General features: G+C 32.3%; 1 protein-coding gene across 2 annotated transcripts; it reads left to right on the top strand.

Moving 5' to 3' along the window:
• The first annotated feature begins 203 nt into the window (after positions 1–203).
• On the top strand, positions 204–11,943 carry LOC106074092 (ADP-dependent glucokinase-like). 2 transcript variants are annotated; one of them, XM_013234815.2, is made up of 6 exons: positions 204–540; positions 5,206–5,431; positions 5,904–5,969; positions 6,085–6,346; positions 6,685–6,839; positions 7,857–11,943. In XM_013234815.2, exons 1-6 carry the CDS (start codon positions 377–379, stop codon positions 8,403–8,405), a joined length of 1,422 nt encoding a protein of 473 aa, XP_013090269.2. In that variant the 5' UTR covers positions 204–376; the 3' UTR covers positions 8,406–11,943. The 2 variants fall into 2 exon arrangements, with proteins under 2 accessions (XP_013090269.2, XP_055884333.1); XM_056028358.1 differs by lacking the exon at positions 204–540 and adding an exon at positions 3,446–3,767.
• The last annotated feature ends 3,255 nt before the right edge of the window (positions 11,944–15,198 follow it).

The following is a 15,198-nucleotide window of genomic DNA, read 5'->3' as shown; positions in this document are numbered from 1 at the left end:
TTTACTAGAGTTATCTCTTCAACTGCTGGGTGGGTGTAGAGTGCGAGATCTAATTTGTTTTAATAAAGATAACAACCAAAGCCTTTTACAAATATACATTTAGATTTTAATTTAAAAAAAACATTTAAAATACTTAAATCTAAAAAAGAACAAAGCACAATTTGTACAATGTTTGAGCTGATTACTCTTGATTTAAATCAAACGAATCATTCTTTCTAACTCTACCTAATAAAAGAGTCCCTAGTTGCAGGCTGTTAAAGGAACACTTATAAATAAATTTAGACTCTAGAGTACTCTAGACTCAATTAACAATCTGATTTAAGGTTCTAAATAATAGATCTAGATATATAGTGATACTGTTTGTTAATAAGGGATTATGTCGGCAAGCTACACAATATTTTTCGCACTTTGTTTTGCTTTGGTATCATATTTATTTTTTAAATATTCGGATAACAATGTGAACCGAGAACGTGTAATTATAGATTCATGGACTGATTTTATTAAACCACCAACAAAGCAGTTTCAGAAACTTTCAGTCGGGTAAGATAATTTATTTCTTTAGACTCAGATCTATATAATTAATAATTGCAAATATAGATCATGTGAAACACAACTAATAGGACTACTAAATTTACTAATTGATGATTTTTCAAAAGGTTTAGATAATACTAATAATAGTGAACAAATAGATGCTATCTTACTAGATTTTTCTAAGGCTTTTGACAAAGTTCACCACCATAGTTTGCTTAAAAAATTAAAATATTTCGGCATTAATGGTCCGCTGCATCTGTGGATTAAAGATTTTCTGATAGGGAGAGAACAAACTGTAATAATAAATGGCTCTAAATCAACACCGATAATGTTCAGTAAACTCAGGTGTACCTCTAGAAACAGTCTTGGGTCCACTACTATTTTTAATTTACATAAATGAGTTACCAAATAGCATTACTTCAGGAACAAAAGTTAGATTATTTGCAGATGATTACATAATATATAGAACAATAAAAACAACACAAGACACAGATATTTTACAAGAGAATTAGATGAATTACAGAAATGGGAATCAAATTGGAGCATGTCTTTCCGCCCAGAAAAATGTCAGTTGTTAAGAGTAACAAACAAACTAAAGCAAATTAATTCCACTTATAATATCTTATTCATGGCAAACCAGTAACACAGACTAAAAACACAAAATACCTAGGTGTTATAATAAATGAAAAACTCTCATGGAATCCACATATTGATGAAACTAAAAAAAAAATCAAACAAAGCATTAGGATTTATTAAAAGAAATTTCTATAAATCAAATAAGGACATAAAACTAAAATGTTATTTAACCTTGGTTAGGCCAATAATAGAATATGCATCCTCCGTTTGGGACCCCTCAACTCAAGAAAACATTAAGAAACTGGAACAGACACAAAATAGAGCGGTGAGATTCATAACAAACGAATATTCACATTTGACTAGAGTAACACCTTTAGTAAAATCAATAAATTTAGAAAGCCTTGAGGACAGAAGACTCAAAAGTAAAGTAGCAATTTAAACATAAAACTCTGAACCATAATCTTCAAATACAAAAACAAAATTTAATAAAATACTCTGAAAGACACAAAGATAAAGGCACATTCCTCGTCCCATATGCTAGGACAAATTTGTACAAATACTCCTTCTTCCCTAGTGCTATTAGAGCATGGAATGGGTTGCCTGAGCTAGCCAGTGACTTGGCAGAATTTAAGTCATTGGTTAATATGCATGACTAAATGCATGACACGTAGAACGTAATCATCTTCTTTTTTGAAGTAGCGTCTGTATTATAGAAGATAAGAAGATAAGATATAGATCTAGATCTATATAGGTTTAGACATGATTATGACTTATGATGGTGTAATGCTGGCATTGATTCTTCAAGTGCAGATTCAAGATTCAGCCTTTAAATGACTTTGACTTTAATAAACTTATTGTCTTATAGTATCTTATACTAATACTAAGTTATAAATGCTTTAAGGAATGGTGGAGCAGCTGCGTCTTATACACTTAGGATACAGATAATCTTTTGTCACTGTCAGCCTAGCATACAAACATTCTTGGCCCTTAAATCACACAAGTTCGCTCAGGGCCCTGCACTGCTAAGGCCACCTCTGAATTTGTGTGACTGTGGCATGCCTACCACGTACTTGGTGGGCTTTGTTAGTCCTGAAAAAAGCCTTTAATAATTTTTATAGCTGCCCCTGTAATATGAAAAGCTGCTATTAGTTAATATATAATTCATTATCAATAATAGGTTTTTCAGTTTGTTCTTTCTGTGAAAACCATGTTAAATAATTGCAATTGCTCTTCTGATGCTGTTCAGTTTGTTTTCAAGTGAAAAAAATACCTAATGGTTGTTTGAAGTTTTATTACTTAGACAATCAAAACAAATTTCTTGTCCACAGGCAGATCTGGTTGGGGCCACCACCTTTTATTAATCAAAATTTATATCTCTAGATTAAAAATTAATTCTATAATCTAGATCTAGATTGAGATACACCTAGATCTTAACTAGATATTGATCTTCTCTACATTCCAGTTAACATTTTCTACATTTCCTAAATTATTTCTAGATTTTTTACTCCAGAGCTCTACTCTAGAATTAACTTGCTAGACATAGATTGCTAGATCTTACTTACTACTTAAAGTAGTAAGATCTAGAGTCTTGGTCTTCCACCACCATTTTGCACATAGGGGGCAAGCTCTCTCCTTATAGATTGGCTATCATGGGTGGCTTCCAAAGCCACTTTCCAGCTGGCGCCAACAGATTTTAGGTCTTACTTATTAAAGATGCGATGCCATGACAGCTTTGTTTTTGCTTTCCTCTTTTTGGCTTCCATATTATGCCATGTTTTATCTTGTCTAAGGATATGTCCCATGAATCTCATACAACATTTGTACAAGTTTAAACTGCTTTTCTTAGAGGGTGAGTGCTTGTGTGGGAAAAGATTTCATTATTGTTGACATGATCTCCATATATATATATATATATATATAGATATGTTATTTCTAGGATCCTTCTCAGCCCTCAGTGCTACGCCACTTTTCTCTTTACTATGGATAACTCCCACATCTTGCAAGCCTAGGTTGCCATTGGGACAGTGATAGTATTGACGAGGTGGATCTTGGTCTCCTTGCTATTTGATTTGTTTGCCCAGATAGGTCCTAGTTTTTGATAGACAGCTACTACTTTCCCTGACATGCAACATAATGATATTCATCACTTGCTATAACGCTGCCTAAATAGCTGAACTTTTCTATTTGTTCAAGCTCTGTATGATTAATGTTGACAGGGGTATTAGTTGACTTGTAGCCAATATGCATAACTTTTATCAAGGTTTATCTAGAGACTGATTTTGAGTGCATTTCTAGTAGTCTCAAACTCGTTTAGATCTAAATACTTATTTATATGTTATCATCTAGTTCTAGTGATTAGCTATTAAATTAAATATATTATATAGTCTTATAATTGTTATGATAGAAATTAAATATATATAGTCTTATAATTGTTATGATAGATCTAGAGTCTCCTAAGTTGTAGAATAAGTGCTGAGTCATTGTCAGTCAGTCAGGACTTAGACTTATGTAGGCCAATGTATCTAGATGAATAGCAATTTAAATCATATTGATCACAGTCTTCACATTGACACATATTTTTACAAAGATTTGCTACTAACATGTCTCAGCCTATATCAAATGTGTACTAAGTTCTAAACTCATGTGTAGCCAAAAAAAATGTGGGAGGCTAAGTATTCTTTACTATAGCCCTAATTAAGAATTTAATATTTGTCTGTGTGCTAGTTTTAGGTCAATAGTGTTCATGTTTCCTAGCTAGGTCATTTTCATTTTTTCCTCTACATTCACACCCACACTTCTTGGCCCATCAGTCCAAAAAGAAAAGTGTGCCTTTGCTTTGACTCATCCATAGTTCCATCCCTTAAACACACACACACATACACACTATTATTATCACTTCATATTTAGGATTAAACCTTTGCTTTTATATTTCCAATAGAAAATCCTTATGAGTATTAAATTTCTCCAGCCAGATCTTATGCTTTTTTTTTTTTGGGGGGGGGGGGTAACAATTCACTTACACACACTTTTTTCCCTCTTTACACATTAGCCCCGCACACACATGCGCACTCACATTTCTCAGGTTTATCAGTTTATCATTTCTAGTAACCTCCCTTCTGCAAAAGCCCCTCCCATCCACACGCACAGTTCTACTTCTAGCCTACTCCTTGTACTGAGCTGTTTAGTAAGCTATTTTGTAGTCAGTGTCATAAAAAAGTAGCATGAGGTTCTTCTCAGCTACTCTCCTCTGGATACAGAGTATTTGTTTTACTCTAAGCACACACATGTACAACGAACTTGCTTTATTTGGTTCATTTTGATCCTTAAAAATAGACATGATGTTTTTTTCTGTAAAAGCTTATAATATATTAGTTTTTTTCTAGTACTACTGTTATAAGCTACAGAAATGCCCTTGCAAGTGAATTGGGAAATTATGTTGGAACATAAGCATTAATAAGAAGATAAAAGTGTTTTAATAAAATTAAGTTTATGATCACAAGGAAATTGCAGTTAGAAGCAAGGAGATGACGGAAATTTTTAAAAAATATTAAATCTATTTGGATGAAAAGATTGGGATGTCAGAAAGAAATTTATCTCTGGATAGTGATTATTTTCCATGCATATAAACATTAAGTACAGTGCTTCGTCTTCACTTCATTAAATGGATGCAGTGATTTAGAGCTATGTCAATAAAGAGAACAAGACAAAAAAGAATTGACATCTTTCTTTTTTAAAAATGATCAGCTATCACATTTGTAAATCAATTTAGGTTAGTTTAGATCTGCAATACATATTAGTAATTGACATGGAAGTCTACATTTTAAAAGTGTATTTCTAATCTTTATATTTTTTTTAACTTTCAAATGTTTGGTCATTACATTTTAAAGGTTAAATTTTTAATTTTTTTAAAGCATAGAATCTACTAAATAGAAACATGACAGTCACTAATACACTATGTGTATATATATCAGCCCTCTCCATCACCTACCATTAATACTTTTATCTAGCTATCACAAGAAATTTATACTAACATTTTGATAATGAAGCTAATAAATTGGGTAAAAATTAAAATAAAGCAAGAAATATTTTCTTCCACAGGGTCAATTCTAATATTGACATTATTGTATCAGGAGTTTCCCTGCTAAAAGCCTTGAACATCTCCCCAGGTAATAAGAAAAATAACAATGTTTTAAGTTCTTTTAGTGAGCTGCAAGAAACTTTCTCATACTATTTTGCTAGAGGGAGTGCAGCTGAACGAACATTTGCAGACCAAGTGGTGTATCAAAAAATTATACAAGCTGCTGAGACACTTAGGGATGTTGAGGTACTTCATTTTTTAAGTTTACTATAGCTCAATGTTTTTTTTTTAATTGATAGTTTGATTTTAATGAGTATGATACATGTCTCTCTGGGACATATTTACTAATAGGAACATATTAACTATACATTATGAGTAGTAAATAGCAGGTCAACTTGAGTTAAATGGATTTGTGGCAGAGTGGCTAAGTAAGGTCGAGCTTGGCTTGACTACCTACCAAGGAATTTCGTGGTTTGACACCTGACATGAGCAGAGTTGTGTTTACTGAGCAATTAAAGGCAGCATGGAAAACCTTCTGCCAGATACCCCAGTCTCCCCACTGGTCCATAAATGAGATTTGACTAGAGCACTCTGAGCTAGTTGAAGGCATTAAAATGTGCTTTATAAAAGCAAATTAGACATTGTAAAAATCTAAATGTCTGATAAAGCTGCCATACTATACTACTGTCACTTAATCTTTTTTTATATATATATATAGCATTTTATAGGAGGGAATGCTGCTCTGATGGCGAAAAAAGCCTCAAGTCTTTTTCCAAAATTGATTGTAAGTATTATTCTTATTAATATTTTATCCCAATGCAGTAAGATATTTAAACGATCTAATATTCATCATAAATAAAAAAGAAAAGATAAGAGGGTATTTTTTGTTTCTTTGAAAGATACATTTTGTTGGACCAGTTGGACCTCTTCTTGAAAGTTTGATGCCTAAATCCATCAAGATTCCTGAGTCATGTCATATCCCTAAGGATGAAATACACCTCATAATGGAATACAAAATTGGAGAGAAGTGGGGAAATCTTTCGGCTCCTGTTGCGAATCGATTCATCACTAGCCATGATGAATCAAATTCGAAAGTTGTAATGCTAGAACCTTTCTTTGAGAGTATTAAAGTCTTCCAGCCAGATCTTATGCTTCTTTCGGGTAACTTGTTTTTTAATTTCTTAGACAGAATTTTAACCTGGTGATTTTACAGAATAATCAGGCTATAACGTTGGCCTAGCATTCATGACAGCTAAAATTCTAAACAAATTAATTAACATGTGTTAATTCTAGCAATATTAAAATTAACCTCTTTACACATAAAGACACATCCTGGCATGTTACCCTTGATACTGGGTATATAACTCAATACATTGAAACATGCAGCTGTATAACTTTATATTTATTTATTTGCATACTTATTATTAGATGAAATGTTATAATTACAAAATTCGTCTTTTTAAACCTACTCTAAATATGCTAATTCATCATTTCATCAGGACTCAACATAATGGATGGTCAAAGTCAAGAGTTTTTCAATGAACGCTTCACTAAACTTGTAACACTTCTGAAGGATGTACCAAGTTCTATACCAGTACATTTAGAACTGGCAAGTATGGCTACCAAAGACTATGTTAAGCTTATTATTGAACAGGTAAGAATTTTTAGGAATGATCTGTTCATTTTTTTTTTTAACATTTAAAAAAAAAAATCCCACATACCAGTATCTTTCTTGATTTCCTCTCACATATTTTTAAACAGATCTTATTAGCTGTCTGTCCTTATTTGACATTATCGTGCAGTTTGAGGACCCCCCCAATATGGTGAACTACAAAACAATACTAAAAAATCCATATTTTTAAATTTTTTTTTTTTAGGTCTTGCCTCACTATCAATTTCAATTACTTTTAAAAGCTGTTACATTAAAAAAAAGTACCACCTAATTTGGTGAATAGCTGATATTCACTATATGTAAATTTTGTTGTTTTTTTTATTTAAAGGTTTTGTAAAAAAAAATAAAAATCAGATGCACCATTTAGCTTGTCTTGTTCTCTTCCATTTGTCTGAAAAAAAACACAAGTTAGGTTCCTTGGTTTTTCATCTCAGTATAATAATTTTCATTGGCTTTAGATTGATATTTAAAGATACACTTAAATAGACTCAGTGTATGAGCAGTATGAGCCTGAATGCAAGCAAGTGCACGCTGCAACTATTGAATACAATTATTATTCTACAACAGGCTAAGAGTTTCAGAGATTTTTCTAAAACTATTTTAAACTTCTTAATCTAGTAAAGTCAGACAAAAAAGTAGCTAGATAAACTTTTTTTCAGCTTCGTTAGTAATAAAAAAGAGAAATTTTACTTATGCTTATGATAATAAAATAGTGGCATATGCTTGTGATAATAAGATAATGGCATGATTCTCAAATACCTGACTAATCACATTATGACCTAAAGCTGAAAATCAATGAAGTTTAGATTTTTAATTAAGATATAAAAGCATCTTTGAGTCATCCAGCTTAAATTGGTACCTGATGTTAGTTAGGTAAGTAAAGGCTTTTTGGTCATTGTGCTAATAAAACATGTATATCTTTCACTTATCATGTTTCAGAAGAGAACTCCTTAAAGAAAATAATTCATGTTACTAATCATCTCATGTATGTTCTTACAGGCTGTACCGAATGTGGACTCACTTGGTCTCAATGAACAAGAAATAGTGTTTGCCTCTAAAGCTTTAGATGGACCACACCATGATCACTTTGATGACGACCATACGGGGCAGCCAGAAATTTATAAAATCTCTGATATTATGCTGTGGACCCTGAAGACATATGGCAAATCTACCCAGCATCCTTTGTCAAGGTTAACACGCATTCACTTCCACTCTCTAACATTTCACATAATTGCTGTTGAAGAATCTGCCTGGTCAAACGTGGACAAAGCCACTGCTGCAGGGGCCCAGGTTGCAGGTCTGCAGGCATGTAACATTGCTAAAATGGATGAAAACTTGGTAATGCTGAAGATACCTCTGAAGTTTAAACTTTTTACAGGTGATGTAGAAAAAGAGTTTGATCCTCATAATCCTGTTATAACATGGAAAAAAGATAATTATTATTTTGTATTTAGTCCTGTTTTAGTATGCAAACATCCAGTGAAAACAGTAGGTTTAGGTGATGCAATATCAGCTACTGGTCTGATGTTTTCTGAGTTTCATTCATAATTTATGTGGGTACAAAAATCTGTAACAGGAGAATTTAATAAATTCCATATTGATTTATACATTTAAGAATTGATGTATTTGCATTTTATGATTGTTATTATGATATTATATTTAATGATTTTCCTTTGCCCTTATTCAATGAAAAAGTTATTTAGCTTTGCAAATGATGCAATTTGAGTAGAAGAATCAATTTAACAAAATTTACTTATGATTACAATTTGTTGTTTTAAATACACTGTTTGAAGTTATAAAGGGCTACATTGAAATTTCTCTAATAATAGATGAGCTTTTTTTATTTGATAGATTTCATGATTTTTTTAACTGATCCACTTTGAATGTATTTCAGTAAATTTTCTTAATATCATTTTCTTTTACTATGATTTTTATTTTCTTAAAATAAATTCTCTATGAACATAAAGTTTTGCTAAGAGCACTTAAGATATATGCAATAATTTAAACATATTTTTAGCCTATGATAATGTATGTCTTTTATGTTATAATATTCATATCATTTTAAAATAAGTTTAAATCTAATTCCTAACGACACAAGTCCATCAAAGCCCCAAATCTCTCTTGTAGTACACAAGGGCCATACTAGTCATCTGTGATTGTTGAGGCTGAAGTGGTGGGTATTGTTTCTTGACTCTAAAGATATGTGTTGTGTACACAGATAGTAGATCTATAGGGCTTGTTCAGGCAAACATGTTCTGCTATAAACTGTGATGTGCTTTTAAACTTTGGTCTCTACATTTTTTTAAATTAACAAATCCATTTGTTTTCTTATCTAGTTATATGCTAGTAACATGCCATTTGTTGCTGATAAAATTAAGCCTGTACAAAAATTGGAGAATGATGTTCATAATAACAAAACTACTGATGTAATATTTTGAACTGATGGTGCCCTGGACTTGTCTTTTTTCTATACAAGGCAAATATCTACTTTATTCATCTTAACCCCCCTTCCCCCTTCCTTTCTTCAAATAGAAAATTATAGTGTATGATCCATTTTTCTTTTATATCTAGTTTCCATGACACAGTTGCAAATATCAATAAAAGCTTTATTTAATTGCCTAGATCTTTGCTTTTCCTACTCCAACTAGTTAATGAGTACACAAAAAGTGTGTGAGCCTTGTTGCTAGCACATTATGTAGCATAGAAATCCACCAGATGGTAACAATGTCCAACAACAGCAACAAAAAAAAAAAAAAATAGATTTTAAACCTTACTGTATTTTGTTTTATTTTTTGGAATTGCACAGAAAACTTTCTACAGTGAAATGTTGTTGAGATTCTTTAGTTGTACTGTGTATGTTTTGAAAAGTGTATTCAGCTTTGTTTACAAGGTATCGAGTAAAAGAAGGGAGGTGATAAGATTATTAATGCTGCTGTCATGGCACTGAAGCCTAAGTGTGTGCTATATTCTTCTATAGCTAACTTAAGATACAGATTATCAGATAATGCATTTCATCTATATGTTATTTTTAAACAAAGATTGTAGTTATAATAAATGATAGTAGAAATGTTAGAATTGTGTTTAAGTTACAATATAAAAGAGTTGACTTCAGTAGTCATGTCCATTTAAAAAAAAACAGGAGTGGTTTGGGGGGGGGGGATCAAGACTAAGAAAGATAGATAACCTGCTTAATTGTTGACCACAATTTTTCTTGTAGTCCTCCTCTCCTATTGCAAGTTTGTTTATAGAATAAGTATATTTTGTAGTTATAGCATTCAACATCATTTTTTTGTCTGTATTCTGGAACCTTTTTTTAAAAATATTTAAACATCGTATCCATCAGTAAAATGAATTATTTTATGATTGAATTCTTGCATGGTTTGTTCAGCCACATCCTTGTTCCCATTATTTATACTTGTGTTTGTCTCTTACTGCTTACCAATGAATGTGTTCAATCTTCACTGCAGTTGATGGTATCAATCTTTTGTTTGTAACACATTCCTCTATATCCAGATAACGCAAACCTTAATTTTGTTTTCCTTTTATATTTTTACTGGCACCACTTATAATTTTTGTTGACAAATCAAGTACTTATGTTTATGTGCATTTAAAATAGTACATTATGTAATGATCACTAATTATTACATTCACATGTTCAGTATTGAAACTATTCAGATTGCACTCTATTTAGTTTTCACTCTGTATAAAGGGACATAGTGTTCTAGTTTTATTCCTATGTTTTAAATTTATTCAGTTACTCTTGACTAGACTGTTCTGTAATACTCGGGTTTTAATTTCTCATTTTTTTTAATTATGAGAATTGAAAATCTGAACATGAAGTGATCTTAAATGTATTTTTCCATTTCTTTGTTGGACCTTTAGGCTAGGCACCACACTTCACTTGATCTTTAAACATAGAAGAAAATGAACATGAATAAAATGTTGCTCTACAGATTGAAATATAGATTTGAGCATAAGTGATGTTATAGCTCCACTGTTATTTTGGGATGCTCTCTAACATTCTCCTGTTATGCCAATTTAATTTTTTTAGCTTATAATTGGGTTTATTTAAAGTGGATATTGATTTTAATTTCTGTCAGTTGAAAAATATAATGTATAAAAATGTATTAGGATTTTATTTCAAGGCTTACACTAAACTAAATAAGCTTTTTTTTTTAATTGGAGTGATCAGCAAGTCTTAAAGTTATCATACATCAAGATAGTTTGATCAAGTATTTTAACATCTAATGATTTTAATAAAGGACTACTTTTATCCAATGTTATGAAGCTATCTTTTTATGACCAAATCAAGTGAATTAAGTGAAATGGGAATAAATGTTTTATGATCCCCCCCCCCTCCCCATTCAGTTTAGTAAAATGACATAGCTCCCTTTGTGATGAGCACATTTCTCATTTCCTATGAACTGGAAGATGGGGATAAACTCTAATCCTGGCTATAAAAAGCCAGCCTACTGTAGATCAGCTTGCTCTCTCAGCCTTTGGTTGGCTCTGCAATGCATGAGGGCTGCTCTCCTTGCCTTGTATTTTGAGATTCCTACACTCAGATTCACACCATGAGGAGTGATTGAGAGCTAGTGTTCACCAATGGTGAATGTCAATATCACACTCCTTGAGAGGGCTCTTAAAGATGTCTTTGTAATGCTTGTGTTGGCCCCATGAGAGCGCTTTCCTGCATACAGCTCCCCATAAAGAAGTTTTTCGGAAGGCAATTTTCTGGCATACAGACTACAAGTCCCACCTATCGAGATTGGGATCTTTTAGCTGTGGCATGGATGCTGTTCATATTTATATGTAAAATGGTATTACACGATCAAAGTGTGTTTTGTCTTCAGTGAGTAGCAGTCATTAAATTACTTTTATCGAAATGTTCATTAAGACTCATAAGTTGATTAAAGAGAAGATACAATTTTGTTTGTCAGTTGAAACTTTGCTCAGAATATATTGTTACAATTTTTTTTTGACAAATGCTCATTGTGATTTTGTTTTGAAGGTAGTCAGACCAATACATTTTTTTTTGGCCACTGCATTTTACTATGGAAATATAAATAAATATATGCAATTTCTATACATGTGGTTGTGTGTTGATATAACCAGAGTGTATCACTTTAGATATGTCTATGTTTTAGCAATATCCTAAACTATTTTTTAAAGCACAATGCTACTAGGAATGGATCAATTAAGAAATTGAGTTAACTTTATCATTAATTATTATAACAAAATCATAAGTCCATTTTGATATCTGAAAACATTTTTTTGGTTGGAAATTTACCTTTGTTTGTACTATTTAATATTTTTAAATAAACATGTTGATGCCAATTAAAAAAAAAGCTTGCATTTTACTAATAAAAAAAAATTGTTTTGTAGTAATTTAAAATTATATATATATATATATATATATATAAATATATATATATATATATATATATACACAGGGCCGCCGCGAGGGTTGTTGACGCCCCCTTACCCTTTTTTTTTTCTAGAAAAAAACATTCATTTAGACTGAGCTGGAGTCAGGACGTTGTACCAAAAGTACTGTTTGATTTAAAACTATGTTTATAGACCAATCGTTTTTTTTTTCTTTTATAATTGCACCGTTGTTGTATCCTTCATGTCCTCTTAGATGTTTTTTCCCCCAATTTTAACTTTGCATTTTTGTCTACTACAAAGTTATGAAGCCCTTTTCCAGTTCATGTATTTCTACATGAGGTGTATAAGAAACAGAAGCAATATTAATAAAGATTAGTTCGGTATGAGACATATCTGGTGAAGAATCTAATCTAATTTTTTGTGTAAAAATATTTGTGTGCTTAGACAATTTCAAGGATTTCATCTTCTATTTCACTCAAAAATTCGTCTTTATTAATTGATAAAAATAATCTTTTTGTATTGGTGTTAAATTAACTTTTCATGGATCCTCTAAAACCGAAACGTTGTCGATAATAATTCCTTCTATAACAAATTATTTAGGTTTCTTTTCAAATCATCTGACTTACGCTGATTCGGAGGTGCCTACACATTTATCCAACACACCACCAGGACAAAATGAAGCCACTCGGCGCTGATTATTTTTCTTGAATTAATACAAAATAAATAATCCAAGTACAAGTCACTTATACAATGATTTGAAATAAAACACAATAAGGCAGTGCTTCTAAAAAATTACAAAGTGCGACACCCTACATGACAAAATTTTCATTGGAGCCCTCCCTAGAAGCTGGGGATCTATAGGAGCAATGTGGGCCCCCACAGTGAGGTCCGTGAGTGTTTGTTTTAAGAAAGTAATAAAAAAAAAGAAACATGTTCATAATAATAACACAATTTTTAGTTGTTTTTTTTTTTCATTTATATTAATTTAACCCTATTTTTAGAATCCAAATTTACATAGTGAAATATCACAAAACGAGCACGTTGCTAATTTTCGGAAATAGTGTTACCTATATAATTTTAAATGTTTTCTAAAACGTTCTTTCTGGAGACAAAATTGAAGATGCGCGGCAGGTTTTCACTCAAGTCGGTAAGGGGTTTGATTTCGGGATGGGGCCCCGGCGCATTCCGGCATTTTAGCTTCAGAAATGTTTTTTCCTAACGTCTACAAGCCTTTTGTCTTGTAGTAAGAATGTCTAAAAGGTCAACATTGATGCGTGTTTTCGTTTAGAATGCTTTATTCATCCTAGTAATAAAAAAAAAGTTAAGGGTCATATTAAGTACAATAATAAAGAGGTAGCGCTGGTCAATAGTAGGCCTATAATGCGAGGGACATTCTTGGTACATGTAGAGCGCGGACGTCATGATCTTTTTTAAGATCATCTTCGTGTATATCTCTGTTGTTGACAGTCGTCACTATAATGAAGTGCAATAGTCGGAAGAAATTCGACTATTCTGAAAAAAAAAATCCAGAAGAATCACATTAAATGTTTTCTTCAAAAAGTTTTGACCCATATTGTTGCATACGCCTATCGCAAAAAAAGGTCTACACTTAAATTAGAAGATGAAGCGACGTCTCTTACTTAAAATATTTTAATTTTTAAAACATTTGAAATTATGGAATTTTAATAATATTCGGACATGGATTAATGACTACAATGAAAATAAACATTGTTTTTGCCGCCCCCTACCTCCCCTTGTTGCTGGTCGAAAACTAGCTTAAAGCTTCAAACAGCTAGTAGGCCTACAACTGAACTGATGTAGGCGTTCTATAATGTTAATAAATACACCTAAATAAGTCTCTTGTGAACTATAAAACTGTTATTATAATATTACAATATAGTCTTCATATAATTAACTTCTTCAAGATTAGTAATAATTGGACGCCTATGAAAAAATCCATGGAATCCTCGAGCGCCGCTGTTTTATTTTAAAATAAAGTTTCTTAAATAACTTCTTATATAACAATGTCGTTTTTTAAAAAGGATAATGGAATAATTAAAATTCATTTAAAATATTTCAGTATTTAAGAATTTATTTTTTGAAAACTAAAAATAAAAAAAAAAGTTAACCTTGCAATAATGATTTGGCCGCCCCTTACATTCAGCCACCTGCGTGCAATGCACACATTGCACAATAGGTAGCGGCGGCCCTGTATATATATATATATATATTTATATATAAATGTTTCTTCTGGGCTTAATGGCTCTTTAGGAAAAAAAGTCTTTTAACATGTATATTCATGAATTCTGTAAAGAGATATTCACAGCTCAACAGTTTCATAAAGGCATTCTTCTTCTTCTTCTTCTAGCCAGCTTTATTGCTGCTGAGCTGTGAGCTCTTTTGCAGACTGTGCCAAGGAAAAAAAGTGTGCTGTTTTCTTCAGTTGTTCAGCACTGCCGTACAGGGTGTTGGTTATGTTTGGCTATAGTGGAAGTAGGGTCTGCCTAAGGTGGATTAGGGAGGGGCATTCAAAGAGGATATGGTTTACAGTTTCAAAGGGGTGGGCGCAATGTCTGCAAAGGGGTAGTTGTGTGGAGTTTATTTTGTTCAGGTGGTAATTTAATAGTGGTGTGTGTCCTGTTCTTAGTTGGAAGATTGTAGATTGTTCTTTGCGGGGGAGGAAGTTAATACTGTCCAGTTTGTTAGCTTCGTGTTGATGGGGCACGTCAGCCTAAATAACGCAACCCATCTAGGAGAAGGAAAACTCTGACTCCAAACCTCCACTCTGTGGCGATACTCCCCCGTGTGGGTATCGGGGCTTGGAAATGACCAAGAGAAATAAATAACCCCACTGCCTTTCCACTTGCATTTCACTAAGTGAATAATAGTGGACCTTCCCCCCCTCTAGGTGCTTTTTGACAGAGGTCTGGATTGCACTACACCAGACGGAGGT

This window comes from Biomphalaria glabrata, chromosome 1 (genome assembly GCF_947242115.1).
Source record: "Biomphalaria glabrata chromosome 1, xgBioGlab47.1, whole genome shotgun sequence".
Taxonomy (NCBI): domain Eukaryota; kingdom Metazoa; phylum Mollusca; class Gastropoda; family Planorbidae; genus Biomphalaria; species Biomphalaria glabrata.
Note: the sequence above shows the minus strand (reverse complement) of the source record. Positions and strands in the feature narration are given on the sequence as shown.